General features: G+C 51.4%; 2 protein-coding genes across 3 annotated transcripts in view; one reads left to right on the forward strand and one right to left on the reverse strand.

Annotated features, from left to right (window-relative positions):
- Positions 1–9,927, reverse strand: part of PRPF6 (pre-mRNA processing factor 6) — a 46,674-nt gene extending 36,747 nt beyond the window's left edge. For both annotated transcript variants that reach the window (XM_039236934.1, XM_039236933.1), the window contains exons 1-6: positions 9,760–9,927; positions 7,390–7,558; positions 6,271–6,389; positions 1,287–1,365; positions 422–598; positions 38–193 (exon numbers count right to left, since the gene is read on the reverse strand). In XM_039236934.1, coding sequence (XP_039092865.1) covers positions 38–193; positions 422–598; positions 1,287–1,365; positions 6,271–6,389; positions 7,390–7,558; positions 9,760–9,830 — 771 coding nt within the window. In that variant the 5' untranslated portion in view covers positions 9,831–9,927. The remainder of the gene's footprint in view (positions 1–37; positions 194–421; positions 599–1,286; positions 1,366–6,270; positions 6,390–7,389; positions 7,559–9,759) is intronic.
- A 1,737-nt stretch (positions 9,928–11,664) lies between these two features.
- Positions 11,665–16,015, forward strand: SAMD10 (sterile alpha motif domain containing 10). The gene is made up of 5 exons (XM_039237031.1): positions 11,665–11,794; positions 13,506–13,687; positions 13,765–13,936; positions 14,326–14,466; positions 14,665–16,015. The coding sequence occupies exons 1-5, from the start codon at positions 11,704–11,706 to the stop codon at positions 14,685–14,687; spliced, it is 609 nt and encodes a 202-aa protein (XP_039092962.1). The 5' UTR covers positions 11,665–11,703; the 3' UTR covers positions 14,688–16,015.
- Positions 16,016–16,308: the final 293 nt, after the last annotated feature.

Below are 16,308 nucleotides of genomic sequence, written 5' to 3' on the forward strand. Positions count from 1 at the left end.
AATTTCTAAATCTGTAGGAAAAAGGTGTGTGACTCACCTGGCTCAGCCTCATGTCCATCAGAGTGTTCCTTGCTTGGCCGATCTTCCTCATGTCCAGCTCACCTGTGCCAGGTGTCATCAATCCAGGTGTCATTCCACCTGGGTATGGAGTGTTCAGTCCACCTGGATAGGGCGTGTTAAGACCTCCAAATTGCTAGGGAAGGAGGGGGAGAAGACAAAAAACACTGGATTGAATTTTCATGCACAAGAATCCTATCACTCTGAAATCTTTCCATTGTAGCCTGATACATACGCAGCTTAGACTCAGCCATGGCCCAGCTTCTGAACTGCAGAAGCACTTACTCTAACACTACCCATGGCTCCCACTACTGATCTGTCTAACCAGACTAAAGACCTAGCCACCTTCTTTTCAGATGCTCACAGTCTGTCGAGGATCCACTGAAGTATGGTTCTCTCCTGTCTGTAAATGTTTGGCGAAGAAACTGTCGGGAACAGGAGTCAGCTTCTCATAGCGCGGGTTCCGCTGGCGTTTGTTTCTGGCATCGCCAACCTCAGGAATGCTCAGCCACTCTTCTTCTGTGACTTCTGCCAACTTCCTCTGGAAACATTCGACCCCCAAAAAACATGAATTCTCTGGCAGAATTTCATGTGCACAAGAAAAACCATGCTCTCACTGACCCCTGGCCCCCAAATCATCATGGTTTAGAAAGAATTTTGATGCAGAAATGATCTGCTTCACTCAGAAAATTCAATTTCTCGGATCTACTCTATTTCACTCAAATGTAAATTGTTCTGTCAAAGCCCAGATGAGAGTATGGAGAACTTTATGTACAAACAGAATTAAAGTTGCTAAGAAAATAAGCTCACATGTCCCAGTGAGTAGACAAAGAGCTTTTTTTTTGCACACATATACATAAAATTAAACACATGAAAGCAGAGACCTTCTTCTATCACATAAATTTAATAAAGAGCAAAGTTGGGGCACCTGGGTGGCTCAGTCCATTGAGCATTCAACTCTTGATTTTGGCTCAGGTTATGATCTCATGGTTGTGGAATCAAGTCCCATGTCGGGCTCCACGCTGAGCATGGAGCTTGCTTAGGATTCTCTCTCCCTCTCTCCCTCACCACTCTCCCCTGCTCACGCTCACTCGCGCACTTTCAAAATAAATATGTAAAAAAATACAAAATTAAAAAAGAGCGAAGTTAGGAAAGTCTCATCAATCCTACCCCAATCTCTGCTGGGTAAGTTAGGTGCAGGGGAAACTGCATGCCATCCATCTACTTACTTTCAGATCTGAGAACTGCTGTTGAATTTTGGGCCGTTCCATTCGGTATTTCTCAATTTCTTCTTTCTCCCTTTGTTCCCTAGGAAGTAAAATGTGTGCATGCGTTAGAAATACTAGATGTCAGGACACCTGGGTGGCTCAGTTAAGCATCCTACTCTTGATTTCAGATCAGGTCATGATCTCAGGGTCATGAGACTGAGCCCTGTGTAAGGCTCTGTGCTGGGTATGGAGTCTGATTAAGATTTTTCTCTCTCCCTCTCCCTCTGCCTCTTTTTCCCACATTTGCATGTGCACGCTCTCTCAAAAAAAGAAAAGAAAATATTGGATATCCACTCTGAAATGAAGTCCTTTTATTCTACCTCATTAGATCACCAAAATAATAATTCCATATACTCAGCAGCTAAATCAAATATACTTTAAAGTATCAATGGACACATCCATAATTATATTGACTCAATTATTTACCAAATGAAAACAAGCAGAAATTCACTAAAATAAAAGTAAGTTGGGGGCACCTAGGTGACTCAGTCAGTTAAGCGTCCAACTCTTGATTTCAGCTCAGGTCACGATCCCATGGTTCATGAGATCAAACCCCACATCAGGCTTTGCACTGACAGCACAGAGCCTGCTTAGCGTTCTCTCTCTCTCCCTCACTGTCCCTCCTCCATGTGCATGAGTGCACGTGTTCTCTCTCTCCCCCTCTCTCTCAAAATAAATAAACTTTAAAAAAGGAGGGGGGCAGGTTGTCTTACTCTGATACAAATACTTGGATTTGAATATGAGTGCATTTACAGCTTTAAAATTCTACAAAATCCCAAAGGTAGAGCCATCCTATGAAAACTGAACCACCGTCCTAACTGCCTCTCTGGCTCTCGCCCTGTCACTGCTTCCCTCCCTTCTGAGCAGCTAGTACACCTCTGATGACAGCTCTCTGCTCCTTGTGCCAGAACTAACGGGCGGTCTCATGACCCACGTGACTGGTCTTCAGGGACAGAGACCTACTGGGTTCTGGCGGTCTAGGACCAGGTCTAGGCACTAAGAAGAAAGTCATGGGTTACTGTGACAGAGCATCAATCAAGTTAAACAAGAGTTAATGTGACCCACATAACTAATACTTCCTAAAGTGGAGATTACATTTTCTTCAAAAGGTAAAGAGGAAAAGATCAGAAAAGTGAATGTATTATGACAAAAGACATGCTTGGAAAAGACAAACACCTCTTAGAGACGGTTAGTCCTCCTGGCTCCTACTGCAAAGCAACACACACAGATGCTCCTATCAGTTTTTCGGGTTAAACTTGTTTTACCTGATTTTAATGCAGCCTCAGGATCCAATTTCCACTCCACAGGAATTACTGGGAGCAGAACAAGCTAAGGACACCATGAGGAGATAGGTAGCCACTCTGTAATTCAGGCCCTTCCACCAAACAACTGATCTCTTCAAAAAGTCAATGGCATGAAAAGGTTAAAAAGGCAGGGGAAGGAGGTAGATTTAGGAGACAGGAAATGAGGAGTAATTCTAATGGTATCTTGGTTTGGGAAAAAAGCGGTTCTACTATGTTCTAGAGATCAGCAGAAAAATACAGGGGTGCCTGGGTGGCTCAATCAGTTAAGCATCCAACTTTGGCTCAGCTCATGATCTCATGATTTGTGAGTTCAAGCCTGCATCAGGCTCTGTGCTGACAGCTCAGAGCCTGGAGCCTACTTCAGATTCTGTGTCTCCCTCTCTCTCTGCTCTCCCTTCCTCGCACTCTGTCTCTAAATAAACATTAAAAAAAATTTTTTAAGAAAATATGGATATGGACTGGCTGTCAGGTAGTCATTGGAATAAAGCTTTGGGGTTCATGCTACTGGGGGCAGTAACGGTGCTGCATCAGTGCAGAAGATAAATGGATCCTGATATGACCCAGCAAAGATCACCAGCAGGCGTGGGAGAAGCAAACGTGCAAGCTGCGTAGCAAGGGAGGAGGCTACATGAAGGTGTCCAGTCCGCTGCGCTGTTCGATTGGTTTATATCATAAAAAGTACTCATAACAGAAGTTTTAAAAGCTAAGCATTTTTCCAAAGCCACTTAATGAGATGACTTTCTACATGTATCCGTATCACTCAGTTTAAATGAATTCCAGAAGACTGAAATCAAACCTTCTTTAATATGCAAAACCACATACACTTAACCACTATACGAATATAAATTCAGACATCTATGTAATGACCAATAACAAGCATTACAAAAAAACTCTGAACAACTGTATTTTGTTCTTCTAAAATTAAAAACTTTAAATACATTATGGGAAGTTACTGAATTGCATGAATAATGAGCAACATTAACTGTCCCTTTCTGGACTTATAACTAAATATAATTTTTCTACCTATACTTAGTCTCACTATCCCAATGTTCTATAATGGTAACATATTCTTTCAATGGTAAAAAAAAAAAAAAAAATTATAGCTTTCTTATTTGTAACCTTGTTCCACTTAAAAAAACTTTTTTCAAATCATAAAAAACTTATAAAACAATGTAACCTATGATGGTTTAAAAGATTGTGTGTTCACTTTGCTTAAATTTCCCCAGAAACAAGGATGGGGAATTCAGAAAGCTGCCATGTCAAGTGGCAGACTGAAGGAACATCAATAAACAGATCTGCTAAACCAAAGTTCAGAGCAAGACACCCACCCAAGAGCCTCACAGAGAAACCACAAGAGCCTTGCTGAGTAGCCTTCTCCTGAACAGGCCCCCAAGGACAGAGTGCACCCACTCCCTCCAGGCTCACTGTCACCTGCCCCCACCGGCTCAGCCCGACTCCTCACAGTCCCACCCCTGTCCCAATGCTGATGTGCGAACCAAGATTCTCAAGCCACAGCCCCTGCCGACAAGGACTGACATGTTCATCTGTCATCTTCAGCTAACTTCCAAATTACTTAACAAATATCAACCAACATCACTACATCCATCTCAAAAGCAGTAATCTTGACGTGTGGTCAGATCCCTCAAGTTCTGTGGACTTCTGGAAAACAAGAGTTCTTAAGCTCTCCACTCCAGCCCCCAGCCCTAAGACCACTCTCCAACAGCCTGGCATTTATCCAAGTGTGGCTGCCATAAACTAAGATCTAAGGTAGCCTCAGAGCTGGCAGACAGATGTACTGCTCTTGCAACTTTTCTCAACATCTAAAATAAATCAAAACAAACCTTCCTTTTAAAGTTGGTTGGGGCGCCTGGGTGGCTCAGTCGGTTGGGCGTCCAACTTTGGCTCAGGTCATGATCTCACAGTTCGTGGGTTCAAGCCCCGCATCGGGCTCTGTGCTGACTGCCAGCTTAGAGCCTGGAGCCTCTTTCAGATTCTGTATCTCCCTCTCTTTCTCTCTGACCCTCCCCTGCTCACGCGGTCTCACTCTCTCTAAGAAATAAATAAAACATTAAAAAAAAAATTTTTTTTTAAGTTAGGATGGGGCGCCTGGGTGGCTCAGTCGGGTAAATGTCCGACTTCAGCTCAGGTCATGATCTCACGGTTTGTGGGTTCGAGCCTCGCGTCGGGCTCTGTGCTGACAGCCAACTCTGTGCTGTTCCCAATTCTGTGTCTCCCTCTCTCTCTGACCCTCCCCTGCTCACGCTGTCTCTCTCTCTCTCTCTCTCTCTCAGAAATAAATAAAACATTAAATAAATAAATAAATGAATAAATAAATAAAGTTGGGTTATGGCGCCCGGATAAGTGTCAGGTAAGCATCCAACTTTGGCTCAGGTCATGATCTCACGGTTCGTGAGTTCAAGCCCCACGTTGGGCTCTCTGCTGACAGCTCAGAACCTGGAGCCTGCTTTGGATTCTGTGTCTCCCTCTCTGCCCCTCCCCAACTCATGCTCTGTTTCTCTCTGTCTCAATAGTAAAAATGAAACGTTAAAAAAAAGCAAAATAATAAATAAATAAATACATAAATAAAGCTGGGTAAATCCAGGAGTACCTGGCTGGCTCAATTAGTGAGCATGCAACTCCGGATCTTTGTTGTGATGAGTACAGAGATTACTTAAAAATAGTAATTAATTACTTAAAAATAGAGATTACTTAAAAATCTGCTTCAGATTCTGTGTCTCCCTTTCTTTCTGCCCCCCCAACACACACTGTCTCTCTCTCTCAAAAATAAACATTAAAAAATAAACACAATACAGGGGCGCCTGGGTGGCTCAGTCGGTTGAGCATCCGACTTCAGCTCAGGTCATGATCTCACAGCTTGTGACTTCGATCCCTGCATCTGACCTGTCAGCACAGAGCCTGCAGCCTGCTTCATTTTCTGTGTCTCCCGCTCTCTCTGCCTCTCCTCTACTCACAGTCTGTTTCTCTCTTCTCAAAAATAAATAAACATTAAAAAAATTTTTTTTAATACAATATTAAAAAAAAGAAAAAGGCTTTCAGCACAGAGCCCAACACAGGGCTCAAACTCACGAACTCAAAGCCACTCAGGTGCTCCTACAATATAATCTTAATGTAGTACATGGGAAGCTCAGTCAGTGAAGCGTCTAACTTTGGCTCAGGTCATAATCTCATGGTTCGAGGCCTGCATTGGGCTCTGCTCTTGACAGTTCAGTGCCTGCCAGGGATTTTCTCTCCCTGCCTCTCTCTGTCATTCCCCCAATTCATGCATGCAAACTCTCTCTCTCTCTCTCAAAATAAATTTTTTAAAAAATTTTGTCTAATGTTTATTTATTTTTGAGAAACAGAGGGACAGAGTGCGAGTGGGAGAGGGGCAGAGAGAGAGAAGGAAACACAGAATCTGAAGCAGGCTCCAGGCTCTGAGCTATCAGCACAGAGCCCGACACAGGGCTCGAACCCACAAGCTGTGAGATCATGACCTCAGTCGAAGTCGGAGGCTTAACTGACTGAGCCACCCAGGCGCCCCAATAAACTTTTAAAATAAATAAATAAAATTTAAAGACAGGCAGAAGGAAGGAGAAAGAAAGCTGGGTAAATACAGTGTAAAGGGCAGTAATTTATCTTACCTTCTTTCTTTTCTTCTCTCATCCATCCGTTTATCCAGAGCAGCATAAATAGCATCCGCTTCCTCATCATCTTTTTCATAGGGCCCACTGGAGAAGAGGCTCCCAGCATAACCATTAAACTAAGGACAAAACAACACACTTAAAGGGTCAGCTTTTCCTCCAACACAATCCCCACAGGCAGAAACAGAGAAACCTCTAGTTGTGAAATGTTTACTAAACAATTTTTTTCAATCAGACAATCCCAAATTGAGGGAAAACAAAGTAACTCATCAGTACTATTCAGAAGTATCACGGGCATGAAAGATGGAAGAGCCACCCCAATGGGAAGAGACTAAGAGACACAACTAAGTGCAGTGCAGGGCCCTGGACTGGGTGGATCAGAAAAAGGACACCAGTGAAAAACTGGTGGAATTCAAATGAGCGCTACAGACTAGGTTAACATTGCTGTGTCAATGTTAGTTTCCTGGTTTCAATAATTATACTAAGGTCATGTGAGATGAGAAGTTTATGAAGGAATTCTCCACTTTTTCCAAGTTCCCTGGAAGTTTAAAATCATTTCAGAATAGACATTTTTAAAATCTTTTCCTCTGAGTAAAAATGCCATCTGTTAGAACACATATGAAGAAAACCTCAACTGGCCAAATACTAATTACCTAAGAGGATATGCACTGACACAAAATAAATAAATCAAGAATCATCACCAATTCCACTTAGAATTTTCATCATTAAAATCCAGCCAAAACACTTGTTGGGATGAGTACTGGGTGTTATATGGAAACCAACTTGACAAAAAACTATGAAAGAAAAAGAAAAAAAATTTCCAGGAAAACTTATTTTGGCTTAAATAAAAGAAGCTCTTTGAATGCCCTAAAAAAAAAAAAATCCAGCCAAGACAAAATACCAATGCTAGACCCTCTCCTCTGAAGAGACAAAAGAAGTGCACATATCTTTATGTTTTTCCTGCTCCCCTCTCACACGCTGCTGAAGATACCTTGGGCACAGCAGGAGAGCCCGCTGTATTGGCCTCTCTGAGCCAGTCACCAGCGATGCCAAGGGCACACTGGGTCAAGAAGCTGGTCAGCCCTTCTGGAGACTGGCTAGGAGTGTGTCACAAGTTACCTCATCATAGTTGGTGTCATTCAGATCCTCATCATCATCATCCGCAGCTTGGCTTTTCTTCATCTGGTCCCCAACGGTCCTTTTGCCTGGGGGTGCATGGCGGTCATCCACAGGGTCATTTGCGTCCCGGGCGGGCCCAATGTCTGACCGGGTGGTGAAGCCAGTGGCACTGCAGGAGACCCCAAGACACCCAATTATCCAGGCGAACTTGTTCCCGTTCTTCCCTCCACAGTTCTCGCTTAATAACCCCTCTTTTTCTCACATCTCTGGGAAACCACCAAAACACCAGGCAGTAAGGAACCAGGCATGCTGCACTCTCAAACTAAGGACAAAACAATCTTTTTAAAATTTTTTTAATGTCTTTTAATTTAATTTTTTTATGTCTCTTCATTACCAGGTTGTTCTCCTCAGGAGAGAAAGCTTCCGCCCTACCCTGAGGAGGTCACCAAGGCTACCTCGTGCCACCGCACACTCTCCTTGAGAGATTCCTGAGGGCATCAGACCTCCCTCTGCCCAAGTTCCAGGCTCCCGTCTCTAATAACCTACTGATCGTGTCCCCACACATCCAAGCAGGCCCTCACCCCCAACTTGACCCGATCAGAACTCCTTTTCTGCGCTCATCCTGCGGCCGCCCTGGGTGTTTCAGCTGACTGCAGTGCCATCCCAAGATCCAGGCGGGTACCAGGGCATCAGCGCTGCCTCCCGTGCCTCTGTCCTGTCAGTCACCAAGTTCTACTGAGTCTGCCTCTGAGATCCCGTCTCCCCAAACCTTGAGTCCCATCACAGCTGGGAACCAACTCAGCTACCCCTGCTTCCTGCCTCCTCGCTTCAGCGCAGCTCTGACCATAGCTTCCTGAGGTCTCTGCCTCTCTTACAGGAGCTATGGCCCCTCTGACCTCCTGCAGCACTGCTCCACCCCTGCACCTTCCACCCACACAGACTCCCTGAGAGCCCCTCATCTTTCTCCATGCCAGGCCTTTTTTCTTAACCACCCAACACACAAAGTGTCAGTCTCACACATTTCTACATCTCTAAATCCAGGTCTCTGAGTGGGGCTCAAATGCTACCACTACATAGAGCACTCCCTGATTGCTGGGCCAAAGAGTTCCAAATCCGTTCCTTTTTAGGGCCACCTGCGTGGCTCAGTCGGTTAAGTGTCAACTTTTTTTTTTTCAATGTTTTTTTTTTTTTTAATGTTTATTTATATGGGGGCAGGAGGCATAGAGAGAGAGGGAGACACAGAATCCAAAGCAAGCTCCAGGTTCTGAGCTGTCAGCACAGAGCCCAAGCGGGGCTTGAACTCACGAACTTTGAGATCATGACCTGGGTAGAAGTTGGATGCAAGTGCTCCTTCAATGACTCTTGATCACGATTTGTAAGTTCAAGTCCCACATCCAACTCCTCACTGACAGCGCAGAGACTGCTTGGGATTCATTCTCTCCCTCCCTCTCTCTCTGCTCTTCCCCTACTCATGTGCACGTCAGCGATCTCTCTCACAAAATAAATAAACTTTAGGAGAAAAAGATTTAAAAAATAAATCTATTCCTCTTTATGTACTTAGTAACGCAAATGTCTCACCTCTCCCCGTAGGAGGCCCTCTGAAGACGGTGTCAGTAAGTGAGACTTAGGTGTTCCCCACTCTAACCCTAACCCCCACAAGGAAACCCAATAGTTTCCCTAAACAAATGAATAAACAGAATAATAATGATTGCTCATTTATTCAATCACTTATGGTCGTAATCCGTGTGACAGCCACGGGAGACCCAGTCACAAGCCTCACAGATGTCCTGCCCCCTGAGCTGAGTTCCAACACCCAGTGTATGACGACCAACGAGCCGACACACAGAGGAACCTGGCCCGGTAAAGGGTCACTTATGCTTTCGACAAGGGTCCGGGGTCTGCTTGGGGAGAATAGCCGCGGTGTCCTTACTACACGTCAAAGATTCACCTACTCCTCACTGTAGACCTGCTCACACATCATCTTATAGATCCAAAAACGGGCTCACAACCAACGCGTGGTCAAAGCCCAAGTCTCGCATCTCCTAGGGGGCAAGCAGAAGTGGTACTCAGCTCTGTCCCGGTCCCAAAGCATGATTCTTCCTACAAGGATTAAACCAAACCCAGTGATGTCTTTCCGTGTGGCCACAGATCCTAATCTATCATCCGTCTCGAGAAATCTTCCCCGTCGCCATCGGCAAGCTCCCCAAATCCGACTGATTCCCAAGAAGAAGTGTCGGTAGTGAGGACTGTCTTGCCCGGGCCGGCCCGCAACCCCTCTTCCCCAAGCGCGCGCGGCCCTCTCTGTTCGCCGGGCCCCGGGGCCCGCGCCGCCCGCTCCCGCCCCTCAAGCGCGGCTCGCCCCGGCCTCACCCCCGGCCCAGCCCCGGCACGTAGCCGAGAGGCGCAGGCATGCCCAAGAACGGCTTCTTCTTCTTGTTCATGGCGTCGGTGACGACCACCGCTGGAAAGGGAAGGGAAGGCGGCTATCGCGGCCGAAGGCGGAAGACCACAGACGTCCCAGGATTCTCAGCAGGAAGAGCTCTCGGGCCCGGCGTCACCCGCGCCCCGGAAGCAAAGGTCGCGGGCCTCACGAAGCCCCGCCCACTCCGCATTCCCCGGGCGGATGTTCCTGAAAGCGACTTCCGGCACCGGTGAAGGGGCGGGGATGCGGCAAGCGCACGCGTGGTAGCGTCGCATAGTGGGACTGCCCGCGAACCGCCCTGCTGGGGATCTCCAGGAGGGACATCGTCCTGGAAAACCCCTGCAAGACCTCAAAACTCAGCGTACTTGCGACGCAATTCGGAGGAGACCTGCCTGCACGAGCGGGATCCATGGGTCCCCCCCTCTCTGAGTCAGCCGAGCCGCCAAGGGATCCCTCAAAATCAGGCCTAACCGTTCACCTTTGCCTGCAGGATTGTCCTGGCCCTGGGCCAGGCCTTAACACATCTGAGCGGGGCTGCACCTGACTAGTTGTGGACAGTTTGTGTGCGGTGTACGTGTGGTGATTTGGGCACACCTGCCTGCGCGTGCCCTAGTGTTCAGGCTGCTGCTCTAGCTCTCAGCGCTCAGATTCCCGGGCTCCGATTCAAGCACCAGTCCCTGTACGGGCTCCACTCCCACCCCCAGCACACCTTGAACATGGCAGTGAGGGCAGAAGCACAGCCCCTAGAGAGTTAACTGGAGAAAATAAGTAAATGCAATAGATATGTTGGGAACACTTCGGTATGTGGGCATGTGTGGCACAACGTGTGGATGAATTCTGTGCGAATCCCTGCCTCTGTGTGTTGGTGGACATGCGTACCAGCCAGATCACCTGTGCTGGTGTTCTGGGTCTACACACATGACTAGTCTGCATACATTTCTATATCTCCACATGTACCATTGTTCATTCTGTGGAACATCCTCCAGCAGCCCACATACACAGGGGAGAGTGCTCAGCTTCTTGACAGAGCAGGCAAAACTCAGTGGGTAGCCTCTTAGCAGGGCAGTGCCTAGCCCACCCTAGCACTTCTCAGTGGAGTTCTAGAAAAAACACATGCCTCCTGCCTGCTGCAGCCTTCTCGGAGCTTCTCTCTCGTCCCCATTGCCAGCCAAGCCACTTTCGGTGCCACATCCTGAGTACTGAGTCAGATCGGCCTCTGGGGCTACGGAGGGAAGGGGAGACACCCTGGCTGTCTTCCTGGAGTTCACATTGTGGTGGGGATTGAGAGAGGGTCTAGGGAAGCAAGTGCCCGTTTGAGGAAGAGACCTCTGGATAGATGTACAGAATGCTTAAATAAAGGAGTGAGTCGGTAATCTGAGGTAGGAGAACGGGGCGGGGGGTGGGGGGAGGGAAGTGGTTGCGAGGCATCAGCCTGACCTTTGACCTGGGCGCCCTTGGACAGAAGATCCCAGGAGCAGGTAGGATACTCCCCTCCTGCCCCTTCCCCGCAAGGAAGATCGGATCCTTATTTCCCTGCCTCAGAAGCCCTTTCAGACGTCTGGACTCCGTATAGGTGCACAGAATCACTGGTCCTTGAAGCCATGCCAAGGTGCGCAAGGTCGCCCCTTACCCTGGCAGACACCCTCTGCGTCCGCAGACCTGCGCGCCGCCGACACACCTCGGAGCTCCCGGAGCGCGCCCAGCACTCAGGGCTCAGAGGCAGGTGCCTCGCCGCGCAGACTCGCCGGGCGCGGGGACCGGCTCGGGCGCGGGGACCGGCTCGGGCGCGGGGCCGGCTGGGGCGGGGCAGCGGCGCGCGTTCCCCGCCGGCCACACGGGCCGCCTTGCGCCCGGCGAGGGGCGTGTGCACGGGCCCGGGATCTTTGGGCCCCATGTTCACGGAGCTAAGGACTAAGCTGAGCCCCCCGCGAGGCCGCGCCGGGGCTGTGCGCGCCGGCTTCGGGGAGCGCCGGGATGTGGACGGTGAGCAGGGCTTCGGGGATATCGCGGGTTGGGGGCTCGAGGACCGAGAGGGTCGGGGGCGGGAACTGGCAGACTCCGAGTGGCGGCTTGGCGCGGACTGGGGGGCGCGTCCTGGCCGAACGGGGTCTCCGGTGTCTTTGTCCTGAGCTGGGGCGAGGGGCGGGTAGCTTCAGGCCTCGGGGGTCAGCGCACCCTTGGCCTGGAGGAGGTTACCGGCTGGGGCTCCTGTCCTCAGGCTCGCATCATCCTGCGGTCTCCTTTTCCCTCGCGCGCGCGCCCTTCCTTCCCCAGCTCTTGCAGCGGGCCGACAGGGAGCCGAGGCCACAGTCAGGCTTCGGCGCCCCCGCCCCGTTTTATGCTGGAATTCTGACGTTGGGGCTAAGAGGGAGGGACGGAACGACGGGCAGACAGACGGAAAGATGGAGATCCGTCCGGGTGCCTGGGCAGGAAATGGGCGGGGCCCGGCTGTACCCCGACAGGTGCAGCGCGCTCGGTAGCGTCCGACTGGTTCGCCCAGAGCTTGGCTCTCGGGCCCTGGCCCTGCATGTCTCCGCGAGGCCCTTCGATGCGAGGCCGAACAGCTCAGGCACCTGTGTCCTGAAAAATTAGTCCTTTTCCACGATAGTAGAAGCCACGTCGGGGCAATCACACCACACCTGGACTTCAATTTTAGTGTCACCTGGTGTCATCAAATTCCAGGAAGTTGCAAGAATGAAGGGGGGGGAGGGTGCTAAGTCGAAGGAATCTTGAGGGGTAAAAGGAGGGGAAGTAATGGGTTTCCCCATTACTGAGACCTCTTGGGCTCATTGCCAAACCGTGCCCTCAGTTGTGGCTGTGAGGTTGTGTCCATGGGAGTCAGGGTCTCTCATTCTATTGATGAGAGCCAGTGAGGCAAGGGTCCTGGCCAAGAACATGATTCTGCCTGCTGAGTTGGGGCCTGGGTGCTGTAAAGATGAGGGCAAGCCTGGGCCCAGGTTCCTATCTCTCCCCAGGGGTTCTGTTGACTTGTGGATACCATACAGAGCCTTTATCCACCCACCCACCCTCCCACCCATCCATCCATTAATCCACAATATTTCTGGGCACCTCCTTTGTGCCCAGGCCTGTGCAAAGTGTTGGGAGGTGCTCATCTGGGTGTCTGCCCTCCCATGACCTATGTGAGCAACAAGCCCAGAAATGGGGGTGAAACTGAAACTTCAAGAGTAAGATGAAGTCTGTGTGGGGAATAGAGGGTGCAAGTTGTCACTGTGGCTCTCTGCGCGTATGGCTGGCCCTGCACACCTGTGCTGAGCGGCCCACGCCCTCTGGAAGCTCACCACCCACGGGAGCTGTCCTGGGCCAAGGGCTCTGCGGCAGGTGGAGGAGCAGCAATCCTGGTTGTTGGCTTGCCCAGAGTCCATTCAGGCCTAGAAGTCTTAGGTTCCCTGGTGAGCACACTCCCTCTTTAAGCACAGTCCTACTCCCCCAGGGCATGAGCTGTACACTCAGAAGGGGAAAGGTGTCTCTAGGTCGTCACCCTTGGGCTGGGTGGGTACTCGAGACAGTTCTCGTGTGAACTTCCTTTCTGCCTTTGGGGGGTTGGGAACCTCTAACCGGGAAGATGGCTCCCTGTGTTGGGAGGGAAGGTGGGTTGAGCAGGGTGCTGGTTTGCAGAGAGAGGATCCTCTGGCCCTGCCCCTGGTCACTCTGACCACGCACCCGTGCTCTGCAGCCACGGCACACTTCAGCTTCTGCCGAACCTTCCTGGAGCATACAGTGTCCACTGAGAGCATCCCCTGCCACCTGCCTCGGACACCAGGCACCAGCCTCACGTGGCATGACTCCCGTAGCCAGAGGGCCGCTGGCGGCCGGCCAGTCAAGCTCCTGCAGCAGCCTGGCACAGAGGCCCCCCAGGTACCCACCCACCGTACCCACCTCAGCCCCTGCCCTCCCCATCAGCTCACTCCACCTGCCACCCATCTCCCCCACAGGGCCGGCTATACTCCGACCACTATGGTCTGTACCACACAAGTCCCTCGTTAGGCGGCCTGACGAGGCCTGTGGTCCTGTGGAGTCAGCAGGACGTCTGCAAGTGGCTCAAGAAGCACTGTCCCCACAACTACCTCATCTACGTGGAGGCCTTCTCCCAGCACGCCATCACAGGTACCCTTGGTGGCTGAGGTGGAGGGGCTTAAGGATTCCCTGGAGAGCCTCCCCCCAGCCTGCCTCAGTTTCTCTTACTATCATTTCTTGCTATCATTCTCTCTTCTGTTTTTCCTCCTAGAGCTGTCTCTTCGCAGAATCTTCCATTGCCTCCCCAGAGCGTTTCTATTTTTTTCTGGCTTTTCTCTGCCCAGGCTCTATCCGTCCTTGCCTTTCCTCTGTCTGTCCCCTCTTTTCCTGGTCTGTCTCTCCCTCTCCTTATTTCTCTGTTTCTGCCTCTCTTTTACTTAAAGTCTATGTCCCCCTCCTCTCTCTCTCTCTCTCTCTGCCTTGGCTCTTAATGCCCCTTAGATGTTGACCTTGGCTTGACCCCTCCTCCCCTCCCCCAGGCCGGGCGCTGCTGCGGCTGAATGGGGAGAAACTGCAGCGGATGGGGCTGGCACAGGAGGCACAGCGACAGGAGGTGCTGCAGCAGGTGCTGCGCCTGCAGGTGCGCGAGGAGGGGCGGAGCCTGCAGCTGCTCAGCCAAGGTCAGTGGGAGGAGCCAGGAGCACTGGAGAGGCTTGGGGGTGGGGAAGAGGCTGGGCTCTGGGGCCCAAGAGGAGGGTGGGTGGGTTGACCTCAGGAGGGCAGCTGTAGGAATCTGGTAAGGGCCATCTTGTGCCCGGGACAGAGTGGAAGATGCCAGAGATCTCCCCCTTCGCCCCCCCCCCCCCATCCACCCATAGCCTCCTTTGGAAACATGTCCTAGCTGCTGCCTGAGGCTTGAACCCCAGACCCCAGCACTGTGACCGGAGCCTGTGGCAAGGACGATGCAGAGCTGGCACACAGCCCCTTTTGGACCCTGCAAGAGGCCCCAGGTGCTGAGCCCAGCCCAGTGGACAGGTGGGACCAGGATGGCAATGTATTCTGGGCTGTTGAGCAGGTGCAGGCTGCTCGAGTGTGGCCCTTCCTTGCAGGACCTGAGCCCAAGTGCACCCTCTGGTGCTGCTGGCAGCATGCGGGGCAGCCACCTGGAGCCAGAGCAGGGTCTGTTTATCCCCCTAGACTCCCGGGGAGTCTGTTTATTTATATTCCCTTCACCCACACTGATGTCTGTGCCCTATTGCCTGCTGAGTCACACTTCCTTTGGGCATCCTGCCCTCCCCCAGGGCAAGAGGTCTATCTGTCCATTTGTCCAGTTCTACACCCTCACCCAGCACCTAGAGGACAGGCGGAGTAAGCTGTGGGGGCTCCCTTTGGCGAGTGCCCTTCCCCTTCCCCACCCAGATAATCAGCAGCAGCAGCAGCTGCCGGGCACACCACACCAAGCGCTTTCCCTCGTTATTCCTGAAACCCTCACCACGCCCCCATCTATTCCTGGGAACTGAAGCAAGAGAGGTCTGGGGATTCCTCAGGTGCCCAAGACCTAACCCAGCAACACGAGAACCCCATGACCGGGATCACGCTCAGCCGTGTCCTGGCCTTGGGTTTGGGTGTCCCCCTCCTCCCACGGTTGTGGAGGCCGCCTCTGAGGGACAGTTGTGGGCATGTATTCTCACTGCCCCTCTCCCAGGAAAATCTGAATTCACACAAAAGACTGTCCTGAGGGCTGTGCCCCCAACCCCTGCCCACCGGGGACCCAGCCAGCACCTGAGCAACCACTCTGTGAGAGAGAGGACCCAGGGTTTGGGACTGGTGCTGCCCAGCAGAGGGGCAGTGAGGGCGGCCCTCCATGTTGCCCCCACGCGCTTGCCCCTCTGCCCGCCCCCTCCTCTGTGGGGCTCTGAACACCTCAGGGACAGATGAGGCTGAGCCTCCAGCCTCCTCTCTGTACCCCAAGCCGGCCTCCAGACGGAGGCTGGTTGTTGTAGGTCCTGAGTGGAATTTGGATAACTGGCCTGCTGCCCCCCATCCTGTCTGTCCACCTGATTGTCCCCGCCCACCTGGTGCCATCACAGCGTCGTTTTCTCCAGAGGGCCCTTCCTATCACTGCCCAGCCTTCTCCCTGCTTTGTCTTGCCCCCACCCTGCCATGCTCTTGTCTTGTCTTCTTTGTTTTGCGCTTTTTTTATATTCTGACAAAAAGACCAGAAATAAACCTGGTTCTCAAGTGCCCCAGTGTGGTGTTTGGCTCAGGCCGACTGGGTGTTTGACTGTGGGAGGCGTCCTGGGTGGAGGGTCCCTGGCGGTGGGAGGAGGGGGTGCTCGGTGCCCAGTTCAGGTGCCTCCACAGGGCCACTAGGGGGCAGTGGTGTCGCATCGTGACCGCACACCTGTTTACCCCCGGGGCCAGGTGCGGAATCGGGGGCTCAGCCCGGTGGACTGCATCCAGATGCAGGGACACAGCTGTATTACTTTCCCGGGGACACCAAAACGAACGACCCAGCTGGG

The sequence above is a fragment of the Hyaena hyaena genome, unplaced genomic scaffold, assembly GCF_003009895.1.
Source record: "Hyaena hyaena isolate Hyena2069 unplaced genomic scaffold, ASM300989v1 scaffold_118, whole genome shotgun sequence".
NCBI classification, from domain to species: Eukaryota; Metazoa; Chordata; class Mammalia; order Carnivora; family Hyaenidae; genus Hyaena; species Hyaena hyaena.

Bases quoted from the DNA above. Each gene is read 5' to 3' on its own strand.
- SAMD10 (XM_039237031.1), top strand. From the start codon at position 11,704: ATGTTCACGGAGCTAAGGACTAAGCTGAGCCCCCCGCGAGGCCGCGCC. The intron at 13,688-13,764 runs GTACCCACCCAC...TCTCCCCCACAG, and splicing joins CTGGCACAGAGGCCCCCCAG to GGCCGGCTATACTCCGACCA. The intron at 14,467-14,664 runs GTCAGTGGGAGG...ATCCACCCATAG, and splicing joins CCTGCAGCTGCTCAGCCAAG to CCTCCTTTGGAAACATGTCC.